The sequence below is a fragment of the Tursiops truncatus genome, chromosome 14 (assembly GCF_011762595.2).
Source record: "Tursiops truncatus isolate mTurTru1 chromosome 14, mTurTru1.mat.Y, whole genome shotgun sequence".
In the NCBI taxonomy this organism is placed as follows: domain Eukaryota; kingdom Metazoa; phylum Chordata; class Mammalia; order Artiodactyla; family Delphinidae; genus Tursiops; species Tursiops truncatus.
Window position 1 is genome coordinate 54,744,171 of NC_047047.1, and position 27,975 is coordinate 54,772,145.

Below are 27,975 nucleotides of genomic sequence, written 5' to 3' on the forward strand. Positions count from 1 at the left end.
AAAATTCAAGTTTTATAATGAAGTTATAACATTCTGGTCCTTACCCCAAAAACTCCCTGTTTTCTTGTTAGTGAATTGCCACTCCAGGTCCAGAAAAAAATGTGAGATTTACCACAGGTTATTATAGTATTTGCATCTGTTGGATGGAATTCCACAGCCAAAACAACTTCATTTGTTGTCTGTGGAAAGACAAATAAAGTTTTAGATGAATGTATATACTTATCTCCATTAAGTACCAATTACAGGTACTGATAATCAAATATAGGAAAATTTTTAAGGAAATGCCTTTTCTTCAAAGTTCTATTTTCCTGAAAAATTTTAATAATAGATTTTTAGAATAATGATTTAAACTTGATGTCCTTATCCTATTATATCATCTTTTATGCTATCTATATATAATAACTCTGCACTAGGAAGACATTTACATGAATTAGTTTTAGGTTGTTTTAATTTCTTGCATATTCAAGGAAAAGTACGCTAAAACTACCAAATGAAAGAACAATGTACATGCTGTCTTAAAGACATTGCCATTTTGGTCTTAAAAAAAACAAACCAGTCTTATCTTTATTTGTACCATACTACTGACCATTCATTCAGGAAAATATTACTGATTTAGAGATTCAACCCCATGCTGAAGATGTAAAAAGTAGATACAGAATGGTCACTACTGATTCCTACAGAATGAAAAAACAAAAAACAAAGAGCTTTTATGCTCTTTCCTCAAAAAAACCTAGGAAAGGGACCTCATTAAACTTAAAAGCTTTTGCACAGAAAGGAAACCATAAACAGAACGAGAAGACAACCCGAAGAATGGGAGAAAATATTAGTAAACAATGCAACTGACAAGGGATTAGTCTCCAAAATATACAAATAGCCCATGTAGCTCAGTATCAAAAAAACAAACAAGCAAATCAAAAAATGGGCAGAAGAGAAACAGACATTTCTCCAAAGAAGACACACAGATGGCCAAAAGCCACATGAAAAGACGTTTAACATCGCTAATTATTAGAGAAATGCAAATCAAAACCACAATGAGGTATCACCTCACACCAATCGGAATGGTCATCATCAAAAAGTCTACAAATAATTAATGCTGGAGAGGATGTAGAGAAAAAGGAACCCTCCTACACTGTTGGTGGGAATGTAAATGGGTACAACCACTACGGAGAACAGTATGGAGGTTCCTTAAAAAATTAAAAATAGAACGACCATACGATCCTGCAATCCCACTCCTGGGCATATATCCAGAGAAAACCATAATTTGAAAAGATACACGCACCCCAATGTTCACCGCAGCACTATTTACAACAGCCAAGACATGGAAGCAACCTAATGTCCATCAACAGATGAGTGGATAAAGAAGATGTGGTACATAAATACAATGGAATATTGCTTAGCCATAAAAAAATGAAATAATGCCATTTGTAGCAACATGGATGGACCTAGAGATTATCATACTAAGTGAAGTCAGACAGAAAAAGACAAATAACATATGCTATCACTTATATGTGGAATCTAAAAAAATGATACAAATGAACTTATTTACAAAACATAAACAGACTCACAGACCTAGAAAACAAACTTATGGTTATCAAAGTGGAAAGGTTGGGGGAGGGGCAAATTAGGAATTTGGGAGTAACATATACACACTACTACATATAAAATAAACAATAAGGACCTACTGTATAGCACAGGAGACTATACACTCAATATTTTGTGATAACTATATAAGAAAAGAATCTGAAAAAGAATATATATTGTGTGTATATATATGTGTATGTGTGTGTATACATATGTATAACTGAATCACTTTGCTGTACACCTGAAACTAACACATCATTGTAAATCAACTATACCTCAATAAAAAAAAATATAAAAAAGTACACTAGGGATGTAATGTACAACATAATAAATATTATTAACACTGCTGAATGTTATATATAACACTTGTAAAGAGTAAATCCCAAGAATTCTTATCACAAGGAAAAAGATTTTTTTCTATTTCTTTCATTTTCTATCTATATGAGATGATGGATGTTCACAAAACTTATTGTGATAATCATTTCATGACAAATGTAAGCCAAATCATTAAGCTGTATACCTTAAAGTTATACAGGGCTGTATGTCAATTATATTTCAATAAAACTGGAAGGAAAAAAGAAGAAAAAGGAAAAGATAATGTGTTGATAACAAAGCAAAATTAGTCACCTCTCTTCCAGAATTGGAATCTTTTAAAAACTGATTCAGCAGTCCTTAGTTTTCACTTGGAAAAAATCAAAACTACTCAACAGTTGGATCTTATGCCAAACCGATTAATCAAGGATTATAAAGCTAACTATAAATATTCCCAAGTATACAAACCCATGGTTCCAGTGGTAAGATATTCAAGATATAAACTGAATAATCTATGAAAATAAATCACTTTGGGTATGAGTGTGGCCTTACAGGGTATTTTAACTTTTTATTGATGTGTACTATATAATCAGAAAAGCTCACAAATCCTAAGTGCATAGCTTGATAAGTTTTCACAAATTGAACACACCTCTGTACAGCATCTAAAGCAAGAAACAGAACATTACTAACATCCCAGATCCCTTTTCTACTCACTATCCCCTCACTGCTGAAGTAACCATGATCCTCATTTGCAGTAGCGAAGATTGGCTTTGTCTGTTTTATTTAAATGGAATAATACAGAAGGTATTCCTCTGTGTCTAGCTCATTTTATCAATATTACATTTGTGAGATCCACAAATGTTGGTGCATATATTGTAATTTGTTCATTCTAATTGCTGTATAGTATTCCTTTGTATGGAAAGACCACATTATTGATATATCCATTCTCTTATTGATGGGCATTTGAGTAATTTTTTCTTTTATTTTTGATTACTTGTATATACTTCTTTTGGGTTTATACCTAGAAGTGGAACAAGATGGGTCAGAAGGTATGCATATGCATGTGTTCAACTTTACTAGGTAATACCAAACAGTTTTCCAAAAGGGCTATACCAATTTACATGACTAGCAGCAGTATACGAGAGTTCCAGTTACTTTACACCCTCACCAATCTTGGTGATTTTGTCTGTTCTTACTGATTCATATTTCCACATATATTCAGCTTGTCAATGTCTATAAAAATCATGCTGGGATTTTGATTTTGAATGTATAGACCAATATGCAGAGAAGTAGCATCTTTACAATACCGGCTTCTATCCATTACTACTGTATAATCCTCCAATTATTTAGGTCTTCTTTAATATCTATCTGTCAATAAGGTTTTGAAGTTGCCTTACTGAATTTTAAATATACATAAATTAACAAGTAATGTATTAAATCCCCAATCCTTGTGACATAAGCCAGGACAGAGCTTATCTACAGAAGAATAAAGTTAACACACAGGGAGAAGCTAAGAGGGGAGACAGAGAATCAGTGATGTAGTCCCTGAATCAAATCATTCCTGAGGCAAAATCTCCCTCTGACCTTTACTAGAGGTTTTCTTTAACTCCCTAAACATGAATCAATAAACTCTCGTTAAATTTGCTTTAGTTGTTTTGAAGTTGTTTGCAATGAAAGAGTTCTAATATAGATATTTGGGATACAGAGTTGAGTGAACTTGCTGACTGACTGGGTGTGAAAGTGAGGGAAAAGGAATCATGAACGATGCCCAAGTTTCCAGCTTGAGCAACTAAGTGCAATGTGATGTTAGTCACGGACAGACAAACTGGTTGGGGGCTAACAAATATGATTAGCACAGATTTGGACACTTTGCTTGTGACTTGCGGGATTCAAATAAAGATGTCCAGCAGGCAACAAGAATTGCTCTTGTTACTCTGGGCTGGAGTGAGCTGATGTGGGACATGGCAGGTAGTAACCAAGGCCATGGAAGCAACAGGAGCAGCATATGATATCAACAGAAGACATGGGGTATAACTCTCAGGAACACCAACACCAAAGGTTCTGGAAAGGAGGTCCAGGAGTGGCCACTAGGAGGAAAACCATAAGACTTCATCCGGTAGCCTTTCCTACAAAGGACCAAAATTCACATATTTCACTTCAGTGTAACTTTCCTATGTTTCAATGTTAAATTACTCTGAATGATGGCTGACAGACAATCTATCTTCATTTATGTTTTTTAAAGTCTGAGGTTTCCTGATACCTTATATTCCTTTCAAGTACAATCAAATCTACTCTGCTACTTTCAAAAGATTAACTTATACTATTTAAAAGAAATAACCTCTTTTCATCCAACAAGCTGAAGGCTTGAAGCTTACACAAAACTAGGAGAGCGCACAATTGAAGAGGAATGTGACGTTATTTAAGAGTATAGCAAATATGTCACAGGCTTTTAAAAGCCATGCTGTCAGGACTTCCCTCGTGGTGCAGTGGTTAAGAATCCACCTGCCAATGCAGGGAACATGGGTTCGATCCCTGGTCCAGGGATTTCCCACATGCCGTGAAGCAGATAAGCCCGAGTGCCACAACTACTGAACTTGTGCTCTAGAGCCCGCGAGCCACAGCTACTGAAGTCTGCATGCCTAGAGCCCTTGCTCCGCAACAAGAGAAGCCACGACAATGAGAAGCCCGTGCACTGAAGAGAGCCCCCGCTCGCCGCAACCAGAGAAAGCCCACGCGCAGCAACGAAGACCTAACGCAGCCAAAAATAAATTAAATAAATTAAAAAAAATTTTTTTAAACCCATCCTGTTGCTTTGAATCCCTTTGAACCTGTCAGAGGGAGGCCGTTTCTGAGCCATATGAATGCAGTTGCAATGCTAACCTCATTCCTCTCTTACAAGTTATAGCCTGCTCTAAATGAAAGGATTAACACTATTCTATAGCAACTATAAAGGCTGTAGTATTTTATTTAATAATTCCATACACATAATTAAAACCAAAAAACTTATCATTACATATGCTTTTCAGTTATGTCAGCCATATTCCAAAGGTTGAATTTTTCCTTTAGATTTGTTAATCTTTAAAGATTGAAAAAAATAACATATTTTGTTAAAGAAAAAGAAGCCAAGTAGAGTATACAGTCTTAACTTTGAGATTACACATCCAACTACTTTGGCATTTCAGTAGTACAATGTGTCTGAAATATCACTGAAAGTGGTTGAAGCTGCTTGACTACTGTATCTTAAAACTGACTACCATAAGAATAATGACAAATCAATAAATTTGATGAATTTGGCCAGCTGGTGCTTTCTTGAAACCTAAGGATATGCAATATACTTCCAAGGATTTACAAAACAAATAATGTATTCTAAAAGATAATACCCAATTAAAATGTTTTTACCTTTATTTCTGCTCCTTTTGATTTCTTCTGCCAATCCCATACAGTAAGCATATGCTCATTGGAGTCATCAATAACACATAAATGAACACCTGAATCCTAAAGAAAAGTCAATTTAAATAGGCATTTAAAAATTTTCAGATAAGGCTGACTTTCTAAAAAGAAATACCATATTATTAAAACTGCCAAGTTTAAGATAATCCAAAATCCTTTAAGCTCATGGTTCCTTGAAATATAATGAATACACTATTTACTAAGACTGTATTTTCTTCAGAAATATAATAAAAAGTCTTTAAAAATTGTTTTTCCATTTATAATTTTTTCCCCTAGGTTGATCTCCACTTGCTCTCTAGCCACTTTTATTATTCAGAGATAGCAAATAATTAATTTGGAGGACACCCTAGTCCCTTCTGCAGCTTAAAGTATTTTCTGCTTTAAAGTAGTCTGACTGCATTTAAAGTATTTTCCTTTGAGGTAGATGTGAAATGTATATAATTTTATAACTTTGCTCCTAAATTTTGGTAGTTTGATAGAACAAGCTAAAATTAATGGCTACTTTAAAGTTTGCCAATTTGTTTTCCATGATATACCTGATTTACATTAACATGAATAAACAAGATAAAAACATAACTAATGCCTCCCAGTTTAAGAAAAAGAACTGTGGATGATACTAAAAGATTATTTTTTTCTAGTAGCATTTGTAGTATATGCCTTATGATGTCTATGGAACAAAGAAATATTGTGGTGATAAGTGAGAGGTACCGAGGAAGGGCAGAGCTTACTTTCCTCTTTATCTTTCTTTTATCCTGTATTGGAATGATTACCTAAATGAGGAAAAGTCAGAGTGTGAGGCAATCCAAGATACTCTTAACACTGTAACAATGGTATCAACAAGATGACAACAGTTCCTGCTACAGAAATTTTGGGGGGTAAAAAAGGTTTAAAAGTATTTCCCTTCTGTCCTCTGATCTCCTTTTCTAAATGCCTTTCTCCCAATTCCTGACTCATTATACCCCTTGACATTCAGTGCCTGCAAGCTAGTAAAGTTCCTATATCCACCCAAACTGATCTTTCTGCTCTAAAAATGTCCCTTGCTCCTCCATGTCCCACAAAACACTCATAATCCAGAATATAGCTGCTGATAGTTAGGAACTGAAGAGACAATATGAATACATAAATATATCCTAAAGCATGAATGAGGCCCAATAAAATCTGGAGCTATATTTGTAATTGAAATTAAAAATTATGATCCTAAAATAAAGAAGTTTTCCTGTATACTCTATAATAATTACATATAATTCAAGAATAAATAGAATGTTTACATGAGCAACATCTTGTTTTATTTTCACAAAATAAAGTCTCAAGGCTTAGGTAAGATTGCTAGACACTGAATTTTAAACTTAAATTTAAAATCATGCTGTCGGGGCTTCCCTGGTGGCGCAGTGGTTAACAATCTGCCTGCCAGTGCAGGAGACACGGGTTTGAGTCCTGGTCCGGGAGGATACCACATGCCGCAAAGCAACTGAGCCCGTGCGCCACAACTACTGAGCCTGTGCTCTACAGCCCATGAGCCACAACTACTGAAGGCTGAGCACCTAGAGCCTGTGCCCCGCAACAAGAGAAGCCACCGCAATGTGAAGCCTGCACACCGCAAGGAAGAGTAGCCCCCGCTCGTTGCCACTAAAGAAAGCCCGCACACAGCAACGAAGACCCAATGCAGCCAAAATTAAATACATAAATAAATTAATTAATTAAAAAAATCATGCTGTCATCAATTCAGAACCAAAACAATTCATGATTTTAGTGAACGCAAAGGTCTGACTGTTTCCTTTACTCCAATATGACATTAAGAAAAGACAATACTTGTGGGAGAACTGGCCAAGTTTCATGTCTGTACATTTTCTAAATAAAATAGATCTCCATGATTCAAGCTGAAGCAAAAGCACATCTTACTGCTTGTTTCAATTTTACTATGCTACGTATGCATTCCTTTAACCATTTCCTGCTATTACGTTAGAATCCTATTTCAGGACAGAACAAAGTTAAGTATAATTAAGCGAAATATCCTGGATCCTATCTAAACCAAAGTACTTTAGCACTTAGGTTAAAATGCTGGCCACTGTTAAGCAATAGCTAACATCTAATTTTTCAATTCAATTATCACTTTCCCTGAACACAGACACAAACAAAACTGAGCTTAACTTCTTTTCTGTGTCTTTGTGCAGCTGGCTAACTCCCTTAAATACTTACTGCTTTTGAAAAATCCAGGCATCCTACTCCACGCTCAAAAGTTCCAAGTCCAATAATTTGCAGTGTAGATAGACTAACTGAATCCCACACTCTGACATGGGGTTGCAGGGGCTGCAGAAACAAGGGGAAAAACACAAGACAGCAAGACAACTAGTATTTAGGTAGATGAAAATAAATACCACTCCCACAAGAACTGTTTACATATGCCCCCAAAGAATCTTGAGCAGGTATTTTCTTCTCATACCATGAAAGTAAGGAAATAACAAAAGTGATAACAGTAGCAGCAAATGATTTGAAGTATTTACTATGTGTTATATACTATTCTGAGTATATTACATGTATTAATTCATTTAATTCTCACAGACCTATGGGTTAGGTGCTATTTATTATAACCACCATTTAACAGATGAGGAAACTGAAATGGAGGTAATAACTTGTCTATAGTTATCCAGCTATTAAAAGGTGGAGTCAGGATTCTAACATCAGCAAATTTGCTCTGGAAATCCTGCTTTTAGCATTACTTTCATTCCTGAGAAAATAATACTTTTTAAAAGAATCAGTGTCCAATAAATTGCTAAGCAAACAGTCCTTAAATAGAATTTACAACTGGAAGGGTCTTAAAAGTCATCCAATATAACCCCTCTAACTCCTTTTTCTTTAAAGAAACTTTAAGTCGGAAAATGTCATGAGTAGTCATACACATGCTTATCAGTCATCATTAATATTCACTGTCGATCCTTACAAATAAGGGATTTGTTATGTAAGCCAATTTAACAGTACTGAATAATAACTGAAAAATTTTAAGTGTTATCATTTCTAGTCATATATAAAATCAAGGGATTCATCAATTTAGGGCAACATTGATAAATTATTCTCTGTTTAAAAAAATTTTTTTAACAAGCTTATCAGTTCTCCCATTTTTACAAGTAAATAGTTTCCTTAGGGAGAACACATATTTTTTTTTGAAACAAAATTTTTACTTTGACTCTCTTTTGTTTTTTTGGAATGTTATTACATCCTAATATTTTTTTTCCCTGCTTATACTAGAAATCCCTTAATAATTAAATTTTAAGAGAATAAAATAAATGAGTTATGGTTAAAATTACAATCAATTCCATTCTAATATCAATATCACTAGGTACAGAATGCATAAAACTGTGCCACTCACCCTTCCATCCTTATCCACTCCAGCTATCTGTCCAGTTGCAATCCTAATTTTGTCAGGATGTATAGCAAGGCTAGAAAGCAGTATTAACAACAATTTTAAATACAGGAAAGACATAAAACAGCAGAAATATGCCTAAGTATCAACATTTTTCAAACAGTTTTTAATCATTAAAAATATCTCAACGTGACCCATTTGATTTACTTTAGCAAATCAAATAAACAACAATTACCTAAAGGATTTCTTTCCTAAGTTTTCAGCTGTACTACTTCCTTGTTAAACTGAACAAATTATTATTAGAACACTAAATCTGAAGAAAATATTTACTCATAATTGTGGCATGATAAATTAAACTGTTCTCATTTGTTCAAGTTCCTTTGTAGTCCTGCACCTAGGAATAAATATTCACATGGTTTTATTACAGTGAAGATGCAATATTGCATTGTGTAATTTTACTTTATTAAAACATAAGCATTGGGCTTCCCTGGTGGCACAGTGGTTGGGAGTCTGCCTGCTGATGCAGGGGACACGGGTTCGTGCCCCGGTCCGGGAAGATCCCACATGCCACGGAGCTGCTGGGCCCATGAGCCATGGCCGCTGAGCCTGCGCATCCGGAGCCCGTGCGCCGCAATGGGAGAGGCCACAACAGTGAGAGGCCCGCGTACCGCAAAAAAAAAAAACAAAAAAACAAAAAAACCCCAAAACATAAGCATTGGCTTCCCTGGTGGCGCAGTGGTTAAGAATCAGCCTGCCAACTTTGGGCAAGAAACTTTTAAGTACAAATTGAAAATACTGCAAAATATATGCCCACATTTCTCATGCTAAACATATGAGTGATGAGCAAGATTTTTAAAAGGATGTCTTCACATCCGTATCTAGAATTCTTCTACATCTTGCAACCAAGGGGTAAGCGCAACTGAGAATGTAATTTTGTTCTTGGTATGTATTGCTCATTAATCTCCGGAAGAGTAGTATCAATTTAAACTGTCATAAATAAAAATGTTTTAAAAGTGTCACTAGGGCTTCCCTGGTGGCGCAGTGGTTGAGAGTCCGCCTGCCGATGCAGGGGACACGGGTTCGTGCCCCGGTCCGGGAGGATCCCACATGCCGCGGAGCGGTTGGGCCCGTGGGCCATGGCCACTGAGCCTGCGCGTCCGGAGCCTGCATGTCTGGAGCCTGCGCTCCACAACGGGAGAGGCCGCAGCAGTGAGAGGCCCGCGTACCGCAAAAAAAAAAAAAAAAGTGTCACGAAAACTTCCCCATATTAAGAATTATACCTTTTAAAATGCCTTGATAATTTGATTGGTATAAATGGTATCAATTTTTTTGGGGGGGGGGGCACTCTGGGTCTTTCTTGCTACATGTGGGCTTTCTCTAGTTGTGGTGAGCGGGGGCTACTCTTTGTTGCAGTATGCAGGCTTCTCATTGCGGTGGCTTCTCTTGTTGCGGAGCACAGGTTTCAGTAGTTGCAGCACACGGGCTCAGTAGTTGTGGAACGTGGGTCCTAGAGCGTGTGGGCTTCAGTAGCTGTGGCACACGGGCTCAGCAGTTGTGTCTCGTGGGCTCTAGAGCTCAGGCTCAGTAGTTGTGGCGCACAGGCTTAGTTGCTCTGCAGCATGTGGGATCTTCCTGGACCAGGGATCGAACCCGTGTCCCCTGCATTGGCAGGCGAATTCTTAACCACTGCACCACCAGAGAAATCCAATGGTATCACTTTATTTTCTTTTATTACTAAGGAGGCTAGAGTTTATCAATGTTTCTTTAATTCTATTTCCTCTTACTTAAATAGTTCACATCCTTTATTGTGGTCAATTATATTAAAAGTAATTAAAACCCTAACATTAACATTTTGCCATATTAAAATCCAAAAAAGAGGGGATATATGTATACGTATAGCTGATTCACTTTGCTGTACAGTAGAAACTAACACATTGGAAAGCGACTATACTCCAATAAAAAAATAATAATAAATAAATAAAAGTTGTGGAAAGAATTTAAATACAAAAAAACCCAATCTTTTAAAACACATTTTAAAAAGTGAAATTGCTGGACTAGGTAATATATATGCATGGTTCAAATATCAAAAGCTATAAAAACACATATTGAAATTCTGCTAAAATCTCATCTACCTTGCTATTATCCCTACTCCCTGCAACCCCAGGTAATCACTGTAATCAGTTTCTTTTTATTAATAATTCCGGAAGAATTTTACATATGTGGAAGCCAACATAAATATTTATCTTCCACCTCCTTTTTACACAAATGGTAGAACACTACACACACATTTTCTCGTTCAAACTTTATACTTAGGAGTATGTCTTAGGGATCTTTCCATATTAATACACAAAGACCTTCCTCATTCTTTCTTTTTTAAAAAAATTTATTGAAGTATAGTTGATTTGCAATGTTGTATTAATTTCTGCTGCAGAGCAAAGTGATTCAGTTATACATATATACTTTTTCATATTCGTTTCCATTACAGTTTATCACAGGATATTGAATAATTCCTTGTGCTATACAATAGAACCTTGTTGTTTAACCATCCTCTATATAATAGCTTGCGTCTGCTAATCCCAAACTCCCAATCCTTTCCTCCCCAACCCCATCTTCCCCTTGGCAACCCCAAGTCTGTTCTCTATGTCTGTGAGTCTGTTTCTGTTTCGTACATATGTTCATTTGTGTTGTATTTTACATTCCACATATAAGTGATATCATATGGTATTTGTCTTTCTCTTTCTGACTTACTTCACTCAGTAAGATAATCTCTAAGTCCATCCAACCTTATTCTTTCTTTATAGCTGCATGGTAACCTATAGGTACACCACAATGTTACTAGTCCCCAGCTAAAAGATATTTAGGCTGTTTCCAATCTTTTCTATCACAAATGATGTTGTAATAAGTAATTCTGTACACATATTATTCTTCTAGTGAAAAAGGCAATATTTTAATCATCTCTAAAAGTTTAACAATATCTATATAATATTTTAAGTCTAATATATATTACAGTAATTTTTTTTTTTTTGCGGTACGCGGGCCTCTCACTGTTGTGGCCTCTCCCATTGCGGAGCACAGGCTCCAGACGCGCAGGCTCAGCGGCCATGGCTCACGGGCCCAGCCGCTTCGCGGCATGTGGGATCTTCCCGGACCAGGGCACGAACCCGTGTCCCCTGCATCGGCAGGTGGACTCTCAACCACTGCGCCACCAGGGAAGCCCTAGAGTAATTTTTTTCTAGATAAAGATATAGTTGCCAGAATAGTACAGACATAGAAGAGAAGATTTTAAATGTTGGAAAATAATGAATCTAAGCAATAGATTATTAAAGTTAACTAAGAAGTAGTAAAATTAATTGAGTACTTTAAAAACATGCCAAGTATATAAAAGGAGTTCTCACTTTTTTACAGTTTGACACCCTATGGGATACTTTAATCCTTATTCAGCCATGATTTCCCTCTCCCCCCAAAAGCATCAAGTTCAAAATTTACCTACATAAAATAAATCCTCAAGAAATATTTAGTAACCAATAATCACTCTTAGAAGTATGCAAAAGTCTAGAATGCCCCACATATATCTGATGTTTTAGGCCAGAAGAAAAAGACCATAAAAGATGTGGGAAAGAAGAAGAGGTCCCAATTGAGATTTATAGATGATATGTTTTATTGCAGTGGATATCACACCAACCATTCTGGAGGCCTGTAAGTCTTTTTTTTCTTTCTGAAATTATCTACAGAATGCCCATAATATCCTTAAGTTCTGAGTTTTCCATAGGAAATCATTTCCAATAAAAATCCAGATTTAAAAAATAAGAGCATGAAATTAAAAAATGAACAAATGTTAAACGATACCAACCATTTCACACAGTCTGTATGACCCAGGTAGTGTCGTTGAGTTCTCTCATCATAATTAAATAGTACTACTACTGATGCTATGAAATAAACGATTTCCCCGGTAGGAAGAAGGTAAACATTAGCTCGACAGTCCTTTCCTCGATAACCATATCTTAAAAGAGTCAAGGTTTTTAATAAACATAATTTTCAAAGTTTAAATAAACAATTTTTTCATGGATACTTAAGGGAATCGGGAAGGTATAAGAAAAGAGGACTGGAATGGAACTAGAAAGCTCATGTCCTGCCATTAGCCCTTGTGGAACCCCAAGAACTTTTAACATGCTTAAATCTTAGTTTCCTCATTCAAAGAACAAATACACATTATGCTCCTAGTATGTGTCAGGCACAGAGCTGAACACACACATCTGAACAAAACAAATGTAGGCCTATGTCTCTAGAGTTTATGCTTTACAAGGTGACAAAAATTAACACCAAATATATCATTAGAAATTGTGGAAAGAAAAATAACAGGATGCTAGGAGAAACCATAAAAGGAGTATCTAATTTAAATGGAGAGAGAAAAAGACAGAGATCACAAGAAGGGCTATCTGAAAAAGTGACACTTACGCTTGACCTAAATGATGAATAAGAGATAGCCAGGCACAGTCTGATATAGGCAGAGTCTCCACTAAGAAGCTGTACAGAATAACAGGATTGGTGAGTTTTCTCAAGCTAATTTCTGCCAAAAGGAGGGACTGATTCAAGGGGTCGGGCAGGAGGATGTAGGAGAATGAAGGCAGAAAGCAGAGTTCAAACTATTAGCTCCTTCTGCTTCACTGAGAGTTTCTTAGAGGGTCTAAGAGAAATGAGACTTTCTAAGTGAAATAAGGAGCACTTTGTTTTATATACTCATTTTTTTAAAAAGCCTGGCGGTGAAGAAGTTAATTCTCAAATTAGAATCCACCTTGCTAATTTGAGCTCTTAATAAAATAATTCACATTATTTCACAGCTTACAAAATGCTTAACTGATGTTTTCCTACTTAATTCTTACAATGGACCTGTGAGATAGGGATTATTAACATCTTTTTGTAAGTGAAGGAAGTAAGGTTCATTAGGGATAAGTGGCAGAGCCAAGGCTCAAACACTAGCCTTCCAGTTCTAATCTGATGCCTCTTCTACCACACCACAAGCACCTGCCTCGATGTTCGTAGGATATTGCTTACCTTATCTGAAAATATTAATTTTGGTAGTTTTAAATTGCTAATAGCAAAATACATGTAATATGTGAAAGGATTAGAGATGACATCTCTTTACTTTCTCAAGTGGTTGCTATGTTTATTACATTTACTTTTTTTGACATAAAGACAATTTTGATAGAGGTCAAGTAAACTAAATTTTCTTAAACTAAAGACAAAGCAAACAAATTTGCTGTCACAATAGAAAAGGATACACCCACTCCAGTTTGAGCTTCTCAGGAGGCAGCTCTGTTCTGATGTCATCATAGTTGTCAACATCAGAAGGAATGAACATTGTAATTGGTCGACCTCGCATAAACATTTTAATATATTCTCCTTCTGTTAAGACACAAGAAAAAAATTAAGACAGATGTATTTGCTGAATATTCATAGAAAAGCGTATTATTAATGTGATACAACAAAAACAGATAAAAAATAGCTACTTCAGAGTTCTAGTCTCATTATACATGATTGCTTTTGTATAAAGACCTAGTCCAAAACACTGTAGGAAAAAAACCATTGGTCATTTCCTTAAGTAAGAATAACTATTTTCATAATTAAAATATAATTTATCTATGAGTTGACACATTTCAACAAGACGGCCAGGAAAGTTGAGGTACAGAAATGAAAAGAAAATAATTTTGTGATGGCAGTTTCTCTGACAATTGAAAAAAGATTGTCAGAGTAGAAAACAACCATGTCCACCACACTACCTGATCAACCTACTGACATTTAACGGCATACAAAACATGGCCTCAGAATACACCATGAGGAGTGAAGTCAGACACCCTCATAAGTCAGGAAGGGGAGAGAGACTAAGCGCTCTGCTACATAGGGCAGTGACCAGAGCTGGATGGAAAGAGGACCACGGTCCCCTACTTCACAGTCATGCCTACAATCAGCCTTGAGTCTAAGCAATTAAACTATAATACACTAACATTTTAAAGACAGTGCTAGGAAACAGTTTTCGAGTTAGCAGCAAAAACATCTTTTATTTATATAAACCAATAGCTGTTTTTAAGATGTGCAACAGTCTAAAACTAAAAATGTTAAAAAGACAACTCCAGAATCAAATCAATATTTATTGTACACCTTTTACAAATGAAAACAACACTTAAGTGAACAGATGAGACTGTTTTATGTCTTAAAAACAAAACAATACTTAAGTGAAAAAATGAGACTGTGTATGAGACTGTGTTGGGATCCCCGGTCGCAGCATCCCAACCTACATACAGACAGGTTTAATAAATGTTGATGGTGGTCGTGAAATGTTTACAAAAGAACCTAAGCAGGAGGGAGAAAATAAGGGACCGAGTACAAAGGCATAGGCAATGTCTAGAACTTGCTAACTTGTCTGTTATATGAAAATCATGTTAAAAACAGACTGAAAATGTGATCATCAACCAGAGGCTGATACAACCTTAGGACCTCTAATAATGACCTAAGCTACTAAGGAGAAGAGTAGATAATCCAATAGCTTATGTAATGCAAACCATGGAAGAAGGAAAGAAATTATTTGCTGAATGTCTGTAAATATTTCTTCAGAGTCAGATTTTAAAACTCTGCTTGTTATGGGTTAGAAGTTCGCATTATTTTTATTATTATTACTCATAGTGTGTTCGGCCTCAGGGTTTGATCTAAGAACAGGCTAAGACCTCCCACGCCATAGTTTTAATACCACATGATGTATGTCTCTATTACTTCTGAATCTAAGAGTGGGCTCTGCTTCCTGATGAGTTGTAGCATAGCTGGACTTTGATGATAACTAAATGATTTAGTTATCAGCTGTAACTATTTCCCTTCAGCAATCATCTTTATCTGTATCTCCTTGTCATTTTTTGTATAGTTCACTTTCTTATAGGTGTCAATTTGTTACCTACTTTTCCCTCTAGTTGTTGTTTTTTTTTTAAAGAATATGAATTCTTTTTTTTTTTGCGGTATGCGGGCCTCTCACTGTTGTGGCCTCTCCCGTTGCGGAGCACAGGCTCCGGACGCGCAGGCTCAGCGGCCATGGCTCACGGGCCTAGCCGCTCCACGGCATGTGGGATCCTCCCGGACCGGGGCCCGAACCCGTGTCCCCTGCATTGGCAGGTGGACTCTCAACCACTGCGCCACCAGGGAAGCCCCAGAATATGAATTCTTAAAGGGAAATATCCTGTCCTTTGGAATTTCTTCCAAGATCATTGATCAGAGGTGTATAGCATAAATGCTTTCTGAATGGAAAAAAATAAAATATTTAATAGATGCTTCTATTGCCAGTTAGAAGAGATTATATGTCCAGCAAAGGGACTGGGTTAGGGATAGCATCAAAGAAAAAAAAAAGCCCTCTCCTTTGCTAATAGAGACAGCTCAGAATACTGCACTGATCCCTTTAGCAACTGTCAAGCAGCACAAGCAACTAACTATAAGCAAAGGAACTATGCATCTAGCGCCTGTGAACTTTTCTAATATAAAAATGGCAATGCATGTTAGGATGAAAATGCTTTTCCTGCCGATAAAGTGGCAGTATGCATGCTGGACGCAGAGAATATAATCTAGACACTGGGAACAATTCCTGAGACTGAGAGGGAGGCAACACATTACAGTGGCAAGAGCAGGAGCTTTGGAGAAAAAGACTGATTGGGATCTGAATCCCAGCTTTACCCCTTCCTAGCCATGTGACTTTGGCCTCATTTTCCTAATAAATAAAATGATAATACTACTTACCATTCAGAATTATGACTGAGTAAATATCACACTGTAAAGTGTAAGGTCTTTGACAAATATTTATTCCCTTCCCTTTGTGAACGATTTATGACCATTCTAAACACTGTCTAGGAATTGCTTGTAATACATGATTTAACACACGGTAATCTCTCTTCATAAGCTTTAAAGTGACTGTCCACAGAACAGCAAGTGCAGCAAATAAGTTAGAATTCTGAGGGTTCTATCAGGTACACTATAATACATGGGTCACAAGTTCAAATATCTACAGGCCCAGGCAGGAAATGCAAAATGAGAGCAGTGGGAGAATACAGGATGACTGGTTGGGGTTCGGGCACTGGCATACACCAGGCCCCATCTCAGGAAGGCAGCAGTTAATCATTCTCAGGAAAGATGTGAGCCCAGTGCTGCTAGATCTTCTCATTTTTCAAGAGAAACAGAAAATCTATACGTTATTGTGAAATCTCCCAATTTTTAAACGTTTACTCCCTTGCCAAAAAAGGGAGAATACCATGTGAAAACACACCTTTGGCCTGCATGTAGCTCACTAGTTTGCAACCTAAGAAGAGTCTTTACCTTGGGAATTAGGTAAAATATATAGATGAAGAAGAACCTCTTTCCTCCTCAATCACTGTTGAGTCAAATTCTCACTGCAAACCGTTTTTTGAGGCTGTCAGGCTTATTGATCTTATAGTCGAACAACTTAACAATTTGTTTTACCCAAATGCTACTTTCTGGCTGTCTTCACTGTATACCAGCATGAAAGTCAAGGGGAAGAGATGGGCCGTGGGACTGGTCAAAGAAGAGTATGAGATCAGTAACACTAATTAATACATTAATAAAGTCTGGTGGTCCAGAAAAGTAATGAGAAAGAAATGATTAAATTATCTCATAATAATTAGTAAACACACTATAGGGCTATCTGTATTCAATAGTGAAGCTGCTGCTTCTTGAAATGTAATGAATCTCAACATTTTATCTCCTATTTTGACATTGTGAAAATTCCTGGGACTGAGAGGGAGGCTATACAGTATAGTGGAGAGAACACAAGCTTTGTGATAAACGCAGACCTTGTTTGAATCTCAGCTCTACCACTTACTAGCTTATGCTCAAATAAAATATTCTTAATTGAATCTGATCAATGCTTAATTATAAAAGAAGAAATTCAGGGAATTCCCTGGCGGTCCAGTGGTTAGGACTTGGTGCTTTCATTGCTGGGGCCCAGGTTCAATCCCTGGTCGGGGAGCTAAGATCCCACAAGCTGCATGGTGGAGAAAGCGAGAAAGCGAGAGAAAGCGAGAGAGAGAGAGCGAGAGGGCGAGAGGGCGAGAGGGAGGGAGGGAGGGAGGGAGGGAGGGAGGGAGGAAGGAAGGAAGGAAGGAAGGAAGGAAGGAAGGAAGGAAGGAAGGAAGGAAGGAAGGAAGGAAGGAAGGAAGGAAAATTCTGGGGGATATTGTTGATACCATAAATACCATAAATCTTATTAGTTCATTTCTCTAGACATATATAATGCTGGAACTGGAAGAAATCTTAGAGCTTACCTAGTTCAAACGGCTACTTTTACAGAAGGGGAAACCAAGGCTCAGAGAGGTCAAATGAGTTCCTAGACTGTGTTCTGTTGGGAAATATTTTCATTCTAAACTATGTTCTAGATCTGCACTATCCAAAATGATAGCCACTGGTAGAACACTTAGAAGGCAGCTAGTGTGAACTGAGACATGCTGTAAGTGTAAAATACACAACAGATTTTGAAGATTTAGTATGAAAAAAAAAGTAAAACATCTCATTAATGTTTGTTTATATTGATCACACATTGAAATGATATTCTGGATATACTGCATTAAATATACTAAACTTAATCTTACCTGTGTCTTTCTATTTTTAAAATGTTGCTACTAGAATATTTAAAATTATATGTGTTATACATTATATTTCTATTGGACAGTACTGTTCAGACAGTGGTGATATCTTTAGGCTCGTCCACATAAGTCCAATTACCTGACAGTACAGCTTCCTTATAATCCAAATAGTATTAGCTTGAGCTCTGGATCCCAACAACAGGAAATCAGAGAGTACAACAGAAGAGGAAGATGTTTCTGCTCTATTATCTTTTGGAAGAGTGAATGCTAGGCAAAAATTTGAAATACTGTATTTCCATGTCCTTCTTGCACACCTCTTAGTCCTTCTCCTTCAGCCTCCTCATGTGCTTCTACTTTAGCACCTCCCCTGGGCTGTCCTATCCTCCAAAGTGCTTCAAATTGCAAAATGATCATTATATTCCCTAATCCAAACTTTTTGGCATAGTTATTCTCAGGTGTTCTGAGAAAAGCAGTATTGCTGAAATAATTCATACTGATATAAATAACTGGTTATTAACATTATATGTTTAAAAGATGCTTATCAAAATTTATTAATCTTTCACAGATTATAACAAAGCAAAAGGAAAAATTCAAGGAGAGTGTAGAAGAAAATTAGTACTGGGCATACTCTGCTCCAAGATTGGTTCCTCCTGTGCTTTTTTTTTCCTTTTAAATAGCTTGCTCGATTTCTGCACCTAGAGATTTAAAAAAAAAAAAGCCTTTCAAAGGCAACAGCAGAGCTTCAAGGGTCTGGACTATGACTTGTACTTGTTTATGTACTGGGTATTGCTTTGTAGAAAGCCTTCTGAACTTCTAGAATGCTTACAATTTAAAGCATCTTTCTCCTAAAGTTTTCACTTTAGGAATTCATTTTTATATTTTACGATCTTTAGAACTAAAGAGCTCCCCCCACAACTGAATTTGAATTTTATATTTAACTAAAATGTAGCTAGCTGTGAGATGCTACCTAATTCCAGCAAACAAACAGAAAATTTAAGAATCTTTACTTAATTTGAGCTTTTTCTCTGATACTACCAGTTCCATTCCCCAAAACCACAGAGCTACAGAACAGGCTGGTAAACAAGATGCTAGAAATACTGTCCACAATTTTACGGTAGAAAGTGACAAAGACCATTTAAGGAAAGCTAAAATCTTTTCTTGAAACTCATTTATTTTTAAACAAAGTATTTCAAGTCCCAGTTAATGATCCAGTTACACTCGAGTAATAATTTTAAAAATTCCAATGAAACAATGTAATCTGTAAGGATCTTTGAATTTTGAACAAGGAAATTGATTTGTGCTATAATAAAGTCTCAATTTCACCCCTTTCAAATGTCTAGCTGTAAAAATAGATCATAAATGTAGACTCCAAAATAAAAAGGGGAGTCATGAATTTAGAAGGATATATAATCTAATCTTATTGTGCTCATTTAAAAAATTCCTAATTGTGCTTGCCAAATATTATGTAGTTAGTTTTACTGGCTGGGACAAGAACACAGTTCTGAAAAATCTGACCAAATACTAAAATGCTACCTTAATTTTCATTGTTCTATAGGTAGAGTTCTACTAGCTGGTAAATTTTATTGAATTCTTAATTACATGGGGGTTGGGTGAGGGTATACAATGAAGATGTAAAATGTGTTAACCTAGCCTCTTAGGAGCTTAGAAGACAGGCATAACCAAGTCTTATGTATCTGCTGGTCAACACTTATCTAATTACAGTAACAAGCCAATTTGCAGTTAAGTAATTTTGCAGTTAAGTAACTTTCTTGAATCTAAACCTCCTTTAATCAGATTTTTCTTTGCTGTTTTGCTTTTTGGGCTTTTTTTTTACAACTATGATTGTTATAAAATTACTTGAAAGTATCAGACATGGGACCTTGCGTAAGAATTTTAATTATTTTTACTGCGTGAAAAAGGCTTTCTTTGGTAAAAGATGGGAAATACGTCTATTCCAACAATATAAGGCACATAAAACTTCTGAAAGATTTGCTATACTGCTGAAAACATTTCTGAACTAAGCAAAACATGGCTGTACTTTACAAAGTCCCTCAAATCACTCATTTATATCCCCAGGAAAAGTTATCTTAAACACTAAATGAAAAAAATTCTTCATTTTATCTGAATACACCAAGTTGGATTTAATTTTTTAAAAATAAGAAATTAAAAAAAGAAACTTCAGATATCAAAATATTTATCCCTCTCTTTCTCAATTAACTATAGCAGAAAGAAAATCAAGAGGCCCAAGGGGAACAATAAAAACTTATATATGAAATTCTAAAGAGTATTAAAGAGTATTGAGAGATTTCATCTTTAATGTTTTATTTCTTTAAAAAAAAAAAATAGGGACTTCCCTGGCAGTCCAGTGGTTAAGACTCCATGCTCCCAATGCAGGGAGCATGGGTTCGATCCCTGGTCGGGGAGCTAAGATCCCACATGCCGCATGGCGTGGCCAAAAAAAAAAAAAGTTAATTAAAAAAACCCCAAAACCCCAAAAGCCTGAGTCAAATAAAGCAAAATGTAAAGATCTAATAAATCTGGGTGGTCAGTATATGGGTGCTTGAAATATTATTTGCATGTATTTTTAGAAAGATGAAAATATTTAATCTTTAAAAAGTTTAAAAAGCATTATTTAAGGAAATAATCAATAGAATATTTTTGGTGAAATTGTTCCTTGGAGAATCAACTATGAGTATAGCTCAGGAATGTGACATGTGATTTACTATGCCTTTTCTTGCAGTTTTGTATATGTCACTGATCATTTGTACCTCTTTTCTGCTACACTAATCACAAGTTTCAGAATTCTTTTCAAAGTGCTTCAGGAAAACAGTAAACAGTTGATACAGTGAGCAACACATTGTGGAGTCTAATTGCGGTTTCTGGACAGAACGGATTTCTAACTATACTAGCTCAGTTAACTGGCATGCTTAAGGAATGGAGATTTTCTAGTTAATTACATTTTCTACTTTAGATTTTTTTAAAAAAAAGTATGCCTACAGTTGTGAAAAGTTCAGTATGGGTGAAAAGTCTTCAACTGGAATAAAATAAATATGCACAAGACTAGGATACTCTCATGAAAAGTCATATTCTCCATGTTCAAAGGGGGCACTTGGGACTTTTTTCTCAGCTGAAAATAAGGAAAGAGGATGTCAAGAACACATATTCTTAGAAGTTGGGATAATTTATACTAAAAAAATTGGACAGCCTTTAAATACATTTTAATCTATAAGACTGTCACCAACAGATACCAGATCTCTGCTTAAAAAAATCTCCAACAGAGAAGAGGTTCCCCCTTTTTGGTCTCCTTTTAAATACAGGCAATACTTGGACAAAGCCCAGACCTAGGGATCCAAGTAATGATTATATATCCTATTTAACATATGCCAATAGGTAAATTTTAGAAGTGAGTGTATTTTTTTGGAGGTGCAATATTTGGTTTCCTGCCCTTCCTGCTTATTCACATTTAAAATAGACTTAAAGCTAGCACCCTTCTTTCTAAATTCTGGAACTGCAAAGTTTTGGATATCATCTCAGAAACAGCAAGGAAAGATTCTATCTGTAGCACAATTAAGGGCTTTTGACTTCTTTGGTTTGTTTCAAACTGTACACCCCCTCAGCAGGGGACAATATACTTCCTCTCAGTAGGTAACACAATATACAGACAGTGTCAGTAGGACTGCTATCCTATATTCTTACAGGTAAATTTTAGTTATTCTTTCAGATACAATGCTCAGTTTACACAGATGTGATCAGGTTTTAGGACAGAACATGCCTGGAGCCAACAGGTCAGAAAACAATACAAGGCACTGAACAAAAGCCCCTGTATTCAAATTCGTTAAAGGTAGATTAAACATGAGTTAGTGAAGGTATGGGGGCTGCCTTCCATTTTCTATTTGCTGCAGGAAAGAGCTTTTAAAAAGTTATTAAAGAGACTCTCGGCAACGTCTAATCTAAGCCTAAGTATATGTAAGAAAACTGAGGTCCAAGGTCTCAAGAGTCATAGGGAAAAATTTATTATCAGATGAAGGATGTTCTATTTTTTTTTTCATAACTTCCTTTGGGAAATGAAATTTTTAGTTTCTCCCCAACCAACACTCATAATTTTAGTCATTGTAGGATTCTGATTCTTTAAACTTCTGTGATTCACCCCTAACTAGGTCTCATGCTTATTATTATTATTATGCTCTTTCCACTAAACAACTTTGCTTCTCTTTCCTAAGTGAGGTGTCTAATGACTCTTCTGTTGCTTAGAATGAATCCATATTTTATAAATGTAATGGTTAACAAATACAAAATTGTGTGCACACTACGATCAAGGACCTTCTTGCTGCTCCTAACACAGCAAGAAAGCTCTTGCCTCAGGGCTTTTGTACTTCCAGTTTTCTCTGTTCATGAAATTCTTTTCTCCAGATACACAAATTGTTCACTCACGTCATTCAGGTGGCTCAAATGTCACTTTATCACTTTATCAGAGATGTCTCCCCTAACCACTCTATGTAAAATAGCAATTGTCTACTCTCCTTATTCTTTCCCAATATGTATTACCTACTGACATATTAAGTATTTACTGTCTGTTTCTTATAGGTAGAATATAAGTTCCACAGAGATCAGACAATGTAACTGCTGTATCCCCAAGTTTCTGGGACAGGTCCTGACAAAGTACACTCAATAAATACTTGTTGAATGAATCTTTAAAATTTTAAAAATGTGTATCTGATAAAGAAACAATAAAGAAACACATCAGAACTGTAATAGTTGTTAAAATGACAAGATTATTCAGTTTTTTTTCTTTCTCCACTTTTGTAAATGAGTTTATATTGTATATTTTTAGATTATTTGAATGACTGTTTGGCTAAAACAAACTACTGAAGGATTTTAGACAGTATGTATTTCAAAATGACTTTTAAAGTATTTTTCATCTGAAGCCATTTTGGACAGATAGCTAGGCAGCTAGTAAGAATTAGTCACCTCTCAATTTTCTAAGATGTTACAGTAATAGTTCAATCTAAATACACCTGTAGTTAAGCTACTACTGCACTGGTTTGGTAGTTAAGCAAGAATGAATTTAATCATAGAACAGTGAGGCAGCTCTATAAGAGGAAGTAAAAGTGTGATTTGGTGACTGAGGAGTTCTTTTCCTCAATTAAGCAGATTTCTCTCCAGTAGGAACCTGAATCATTCAGGTTCTCAACATGACCAGACAATTAAAAGAGTTTAAGATGTGACAAGAGAAAATTGATTTAGGATTACTCAAGCCTGAAAAGGACAGTTAACATGCAATAATTTGAAGACATTCAGGTTCTGCTCTGGAAATGAGGACATGTGACACTTATTTTCCATATTTTAAAAATGTAATATACTAGATAGTGATTATAAGATGAGCTTATGAGCTGTACTCATTTCATTACAAAATTTACCTAGTATATTATTTCTCTTGTGATGGGAGAGGATCCAACAGAATTAGGGAGAAGAGTAATGAAAAGGGGCTTAAGTTTCAAGGATCTGAGTGTAGATAAGGATCTAATTCAGTAAGAGCCTCTTTTTATAGGACATGGTGTAACATGTCCTTCCCCCCACATCTAGCCTCGGAGATTGCCCTGTGTACATCTCATTTCACCTCCCACTGCTTTCAACCATGGTTTACTTCCTTCTGTCTAAGTGCTGATCAGAATATGCAGATTTATGCTCTTCTACTCTGCTGTGTCTGAAGGACACAGTCATTTCAAGTGAAGTTTTCTCTGCTACCACTCACTTATATGTACCAAATATAAATCGCCTTGTTCCCAAAACAAAGCAGATGACTTACAGCAAGTCACACTTGTCACTGTCAAAAAAAAAGAGCTAAAGAATAAATCACATTCTAAAAAGACTGTCCAAAAATGACAGATATTTTTTTAAATGACGTATTTTAGATTAATACCTAAAGTATAAGAAAATGTGCTGTGAAATATGTTATGCAAAATGAATACCAAACTTAAATTTATACACAACTTACATCAAGTGAAGATCATCTATTTAACGGTCATCTTTTCATCTTAACTCCATATATTTGAGTACAAGGTTGAGTACTGTCACACTTATATTAATAACTAAAATTTATTTGGTGCTATGTGCCAGGTACTATGTTTAAACACTTTATTATCTTTAATTTTTATAATAACCCTTTGAGGGTTTATTATTGTCTCAATTACAGATGAGAAAACAAAGACTTAAGAAGGTGAATTAACCTGCCTATGGTCACAAGCTAAGTAAATGGTGAAACCAGTCTTGACTTCAATTACACGTTTAAACATCTACACTATGTTGTTTGTTACACACCTCTACGAGTAAATTAAGATTTATAAACAACTCAAGTGTAACTGTCCAAAACCAAACTATTCTTTTCTACACATCTACTCCTCCTCAAATGTTCCTTATTTTAGTAGATGCCTCTTATCTACTTTCAAGTTAGCCTTCATAGATTCCCTCCGTTCCTTATCTCTCATACCCTACCTGTAATCTCCTAAACCATCTAGAATCCATCTACTTCTTTCCATAGGCTCTGCCTCACAGGCAGGCCTGAATTATATAACAGGCTGAGGCACAAGAGTTTTCCTTCAAGATACACTCTAATGATAAATATAGCTGATTAAAATGGCAAAGGAACAGGCTCAAATTCCAAAAGTAAGGCTTAATGCAAGCAACATTTGCAAGCAACAATTTTAAAATTCCAACATCTGGAACAATCTTCTTCAGCTAACAATTCTTGTACCAGAATTGAACTGGCTTTTCCAGTTTTTCATTTCATCCTTCTTCCCCACTTTAGTGATGCTTCTCTAGCAAAACCCTTCCCTTTTAAATACATTTACTTACCTGCCTATTTGAATGGTTTTGAAAATTGTCACCAACACAGAGCACTCACTTACATACTAATCATAAGTTAGATCCCTTTTCCTTCCAAAGGACATACCACAGCACGACAAAGAGAAAGACAGCCCTTTCTCATTTACCCTCTAAGGATTTTTATAAAATGTAAGCTCTTTGGCAAAACATGTAATAATAGGAGCACCTTTTTATAGGTACAGTGTTTTCTGTTTTTAAAGTACTTTCATACATATTATTTCATCCTTCAGCAGTCCTGTGAAGTAAGCTTTATAGTTATATTCTCAGATTAGAAAACTACCCAGAGATGTTGCCATTTTGCCTGGGTCACAAGGTTGTTATACAGTAGAGCCAAACACTAAACAGAGACTCTCCATTCACTGCTCTTGCCACTATATATCACTATCTCTCTCTTTTTAAAATGTTTTGACACATAATAAGAATTGTCTTTGTAAATAAAATTTCATTTGTCCTTAAGGTATTTCAACTATTACTTAATCTATACTTAACTATAAATTATAAAAGAGGGAGTAAGACCTAACTGAAGGAGAACAGCAGCAATAATCAGCTTCATTTAGAATGTCTACGTAAAAACAAATGATCCAAAGAAGATTGCAAATATTCTTCTTACCAGAATCAAAAGTGAAAATCTACAGAAATCAAGTTAAATCTCTAACAAAAATTTTAACCACATTGTATATGGTTAATATAATAAATAACCCAGAAAATAAAGATAACTATGACACATAGAAATGAGCTGTAAAAAGCATGCACGGGAAGGACATGCTTTTATTTAGAACAGCATGCTTCAATTAAATTTGCAGGCAATTGAAGGAGAATGTAAAACTGATGTATAAATCTTACCTACTTTGCAATTAAATTAAGTACACATTTACAGAAAGTCTTCTTTCCTTTTTTGGGTCAGAACAAGCCAACAACAGCAAGTAGCCAGAAATTACAATTAATATAAAAGAAAAATTTAAGAGGAAATGGATTTGCTAGACTTATTATATTTTAAGTCTTAGCTTCAAGAAATGAGTGATTATTTGCAATGAAGTTGGCAAGACAGGAAATCGAGTTAAAATTTATCAATCTTTTAAATGGCTTTTCTAAGTACAACTTTTATTTTTTTTAAAAAGGGGGAAATTCCCCTTGGTATTATACCTCTTTGTAATGATATCTTTATTCCTACTGTTGACCTTAAAACTTCAGAGCTCAGAGAAATAGAAAAGTGGTTGGATTCACTAGTTCAAATTACTATATTTCCTTTATTAAGAGGAAAGTCAGGTAGTGTAAAAAATGAAAAGCCAAATAAGAGATCCAGGAAGAAATTAACTAAGAAGGCGACCAACTGTGTAGCTTATTCTTACCTTGGCTGTTTTTTTCACGGGTTGACATTTTTGCTGGTTGAGACAAAAATGACATATCTTACAATAAAAATTAGATAGTTTCTTAAATGACTATAACAACACACTTCTTTTTTATCACTGTGAGCTAATAAATAAAGTACACTGAATGAAAGTAAGTCAATATTCTTATCAAAAGAAAAAATTTAACTGATGTAGAAAAGATAAACATTTTTAAAAAAGAATTTTTAACTTACCTTGGTTGATGATGACATCTTTATGCCTACAAAAGGAATTCAAAGACATTTATTTTATAATTTTATTTGGCTATTATCATCACCTGAAGAAATTGCAAAAGATTCAATGTCTAGGCCACACCCCAGATAAATCTCCAGACATGAAATTCAGGCACCAGTATTTGTTAAAGTTTCTCACTGGTCTAAACTACTAATATACTGTTTCATAAAAGAAGGAATATTCCATTAGGATCACTTAAACAACAAAAGCATAGAAAGAATTTATGAAAAATACTCAAATTTTATGAGATTATTGAAATTTATTATGAGTTCAGAAGTATTAACAGGAAGACAGCCTTTTCTAAAGACACAAAAGGAAAAATGCACTTCAAAGAAAAAAAGATATCAATACAGATTTTTAGAAATGATTTAAACGTGCCATATAATTGTACATGCAAATGTGATAGTCAAAGAATTAATAATTTTCAGATATAACTTAAAGTATAATACTTACTTGTCTGCATTTTTTATAACTTTTGATATTAATTTTGATGTTGAAACTGCCCTCAGCAATTTATTACGGCTATCGTCTGAATTTTCCCATGAATTATGTGACTTTTCAGCTGTTGGTAGTCGTTTTATGCTGAAAGAAACATATTAGTTTCTTAGAAAAAAATTCTAAGAGTAGTAATTGACAGTTTGACTAGAACATAAAAGCAGTGATTAACATTTTCTTAAAGCTAATCCAGAAAAGAGAAGGAAGGATTAGTTGAAAGTTTCTGTGCCTGGATGAGTCAAGGAGTTAAACAAGGCAATTACCAAGTCTGTTTTTTAATTTTCACTATTATTCAGAAGATTCACTAGAACAAATATTACTTGATCTAAAAAAAAAAAAACCCATTTGCTTAAATATAAATAATTACTATCTCTCAGAATTTATGAAATTGCGTGAATTTGTGAAAAAACCTATTCAAAATCATTACAAGGCTGCTATTTTCATTTTTTATGTCCTCATGGAATTAAATTATACATGGTACAAATGACAATTTCTAAATAATTGTGGGACTAAAAGTAAAACTCTTGTTTATATCTTTTAGAGTCAATTTTATCCATGAAGTAAAAACAATTTAACACAAGAATGTTGTATTATCAAAACTGCTTCCACATATTCATAACTGAAATTTTTTAACTTATAAATGATTTTT

The 27,975-nt window shown here is 35.3% G+C and overlaps 1 protein-coding gene across 8 annotated transcripts in view; it reads right to left on the reverse strand.

Annotated features, from left to right (window-relative positions):
- Positions 1-27,975, reverse strand: part of EML4 (EMAP like 4) — a 153,759-nt gene that overhangs the window by 38,163 nt on the left and 87,621 nt on the right. For 3 of the 8 annotated variants that reach the window (XM_073791414.1, XM_073791415.1, XM_073791412.1), the window contains exons 5-14: positions 27,285-27,413; positions 26,792-26,817; positions 26,559-26,615; positions 13,981-14,104; positions 12,552-12,701; positions 8,708-8,777; positions 7,540-7,650; positions 6,072-6,113; positions 5,293-5,388; positions 45-179 (exon numbers count right to left, since the gene is read on the reverse strand). In XM_073791414.1, the coding sequence (XP_073647515.1) occupies positions 45-179; positions 5,293-5,388; positions 6,072-6,113; positions 7,540-7,650; positions 8,708-8,777; positions 12,552-12,701; positions 13,981-14,104; positions 26,559-26,615; positions 26,792-26,817; positions 27,285-27,413 (940 nt within the window). The remainder of the gene's footprint in view (positions 1-44; positions 180-5,292; positions 5,389-6,071; positions 6,114-7,539; positions 7,651-8,707; positions 8,778-12,551; positions 12,702-13,980; positions 14,105-26,558; positions 26,616-26,791; positions 26,818-27,284; positions 27,414-27,975) is intronic. The other 5 variants (XM_019942710.3, XM_019942712.3, XM_019942713.3 and 2 more) reach the window with 5 other exon arrangements.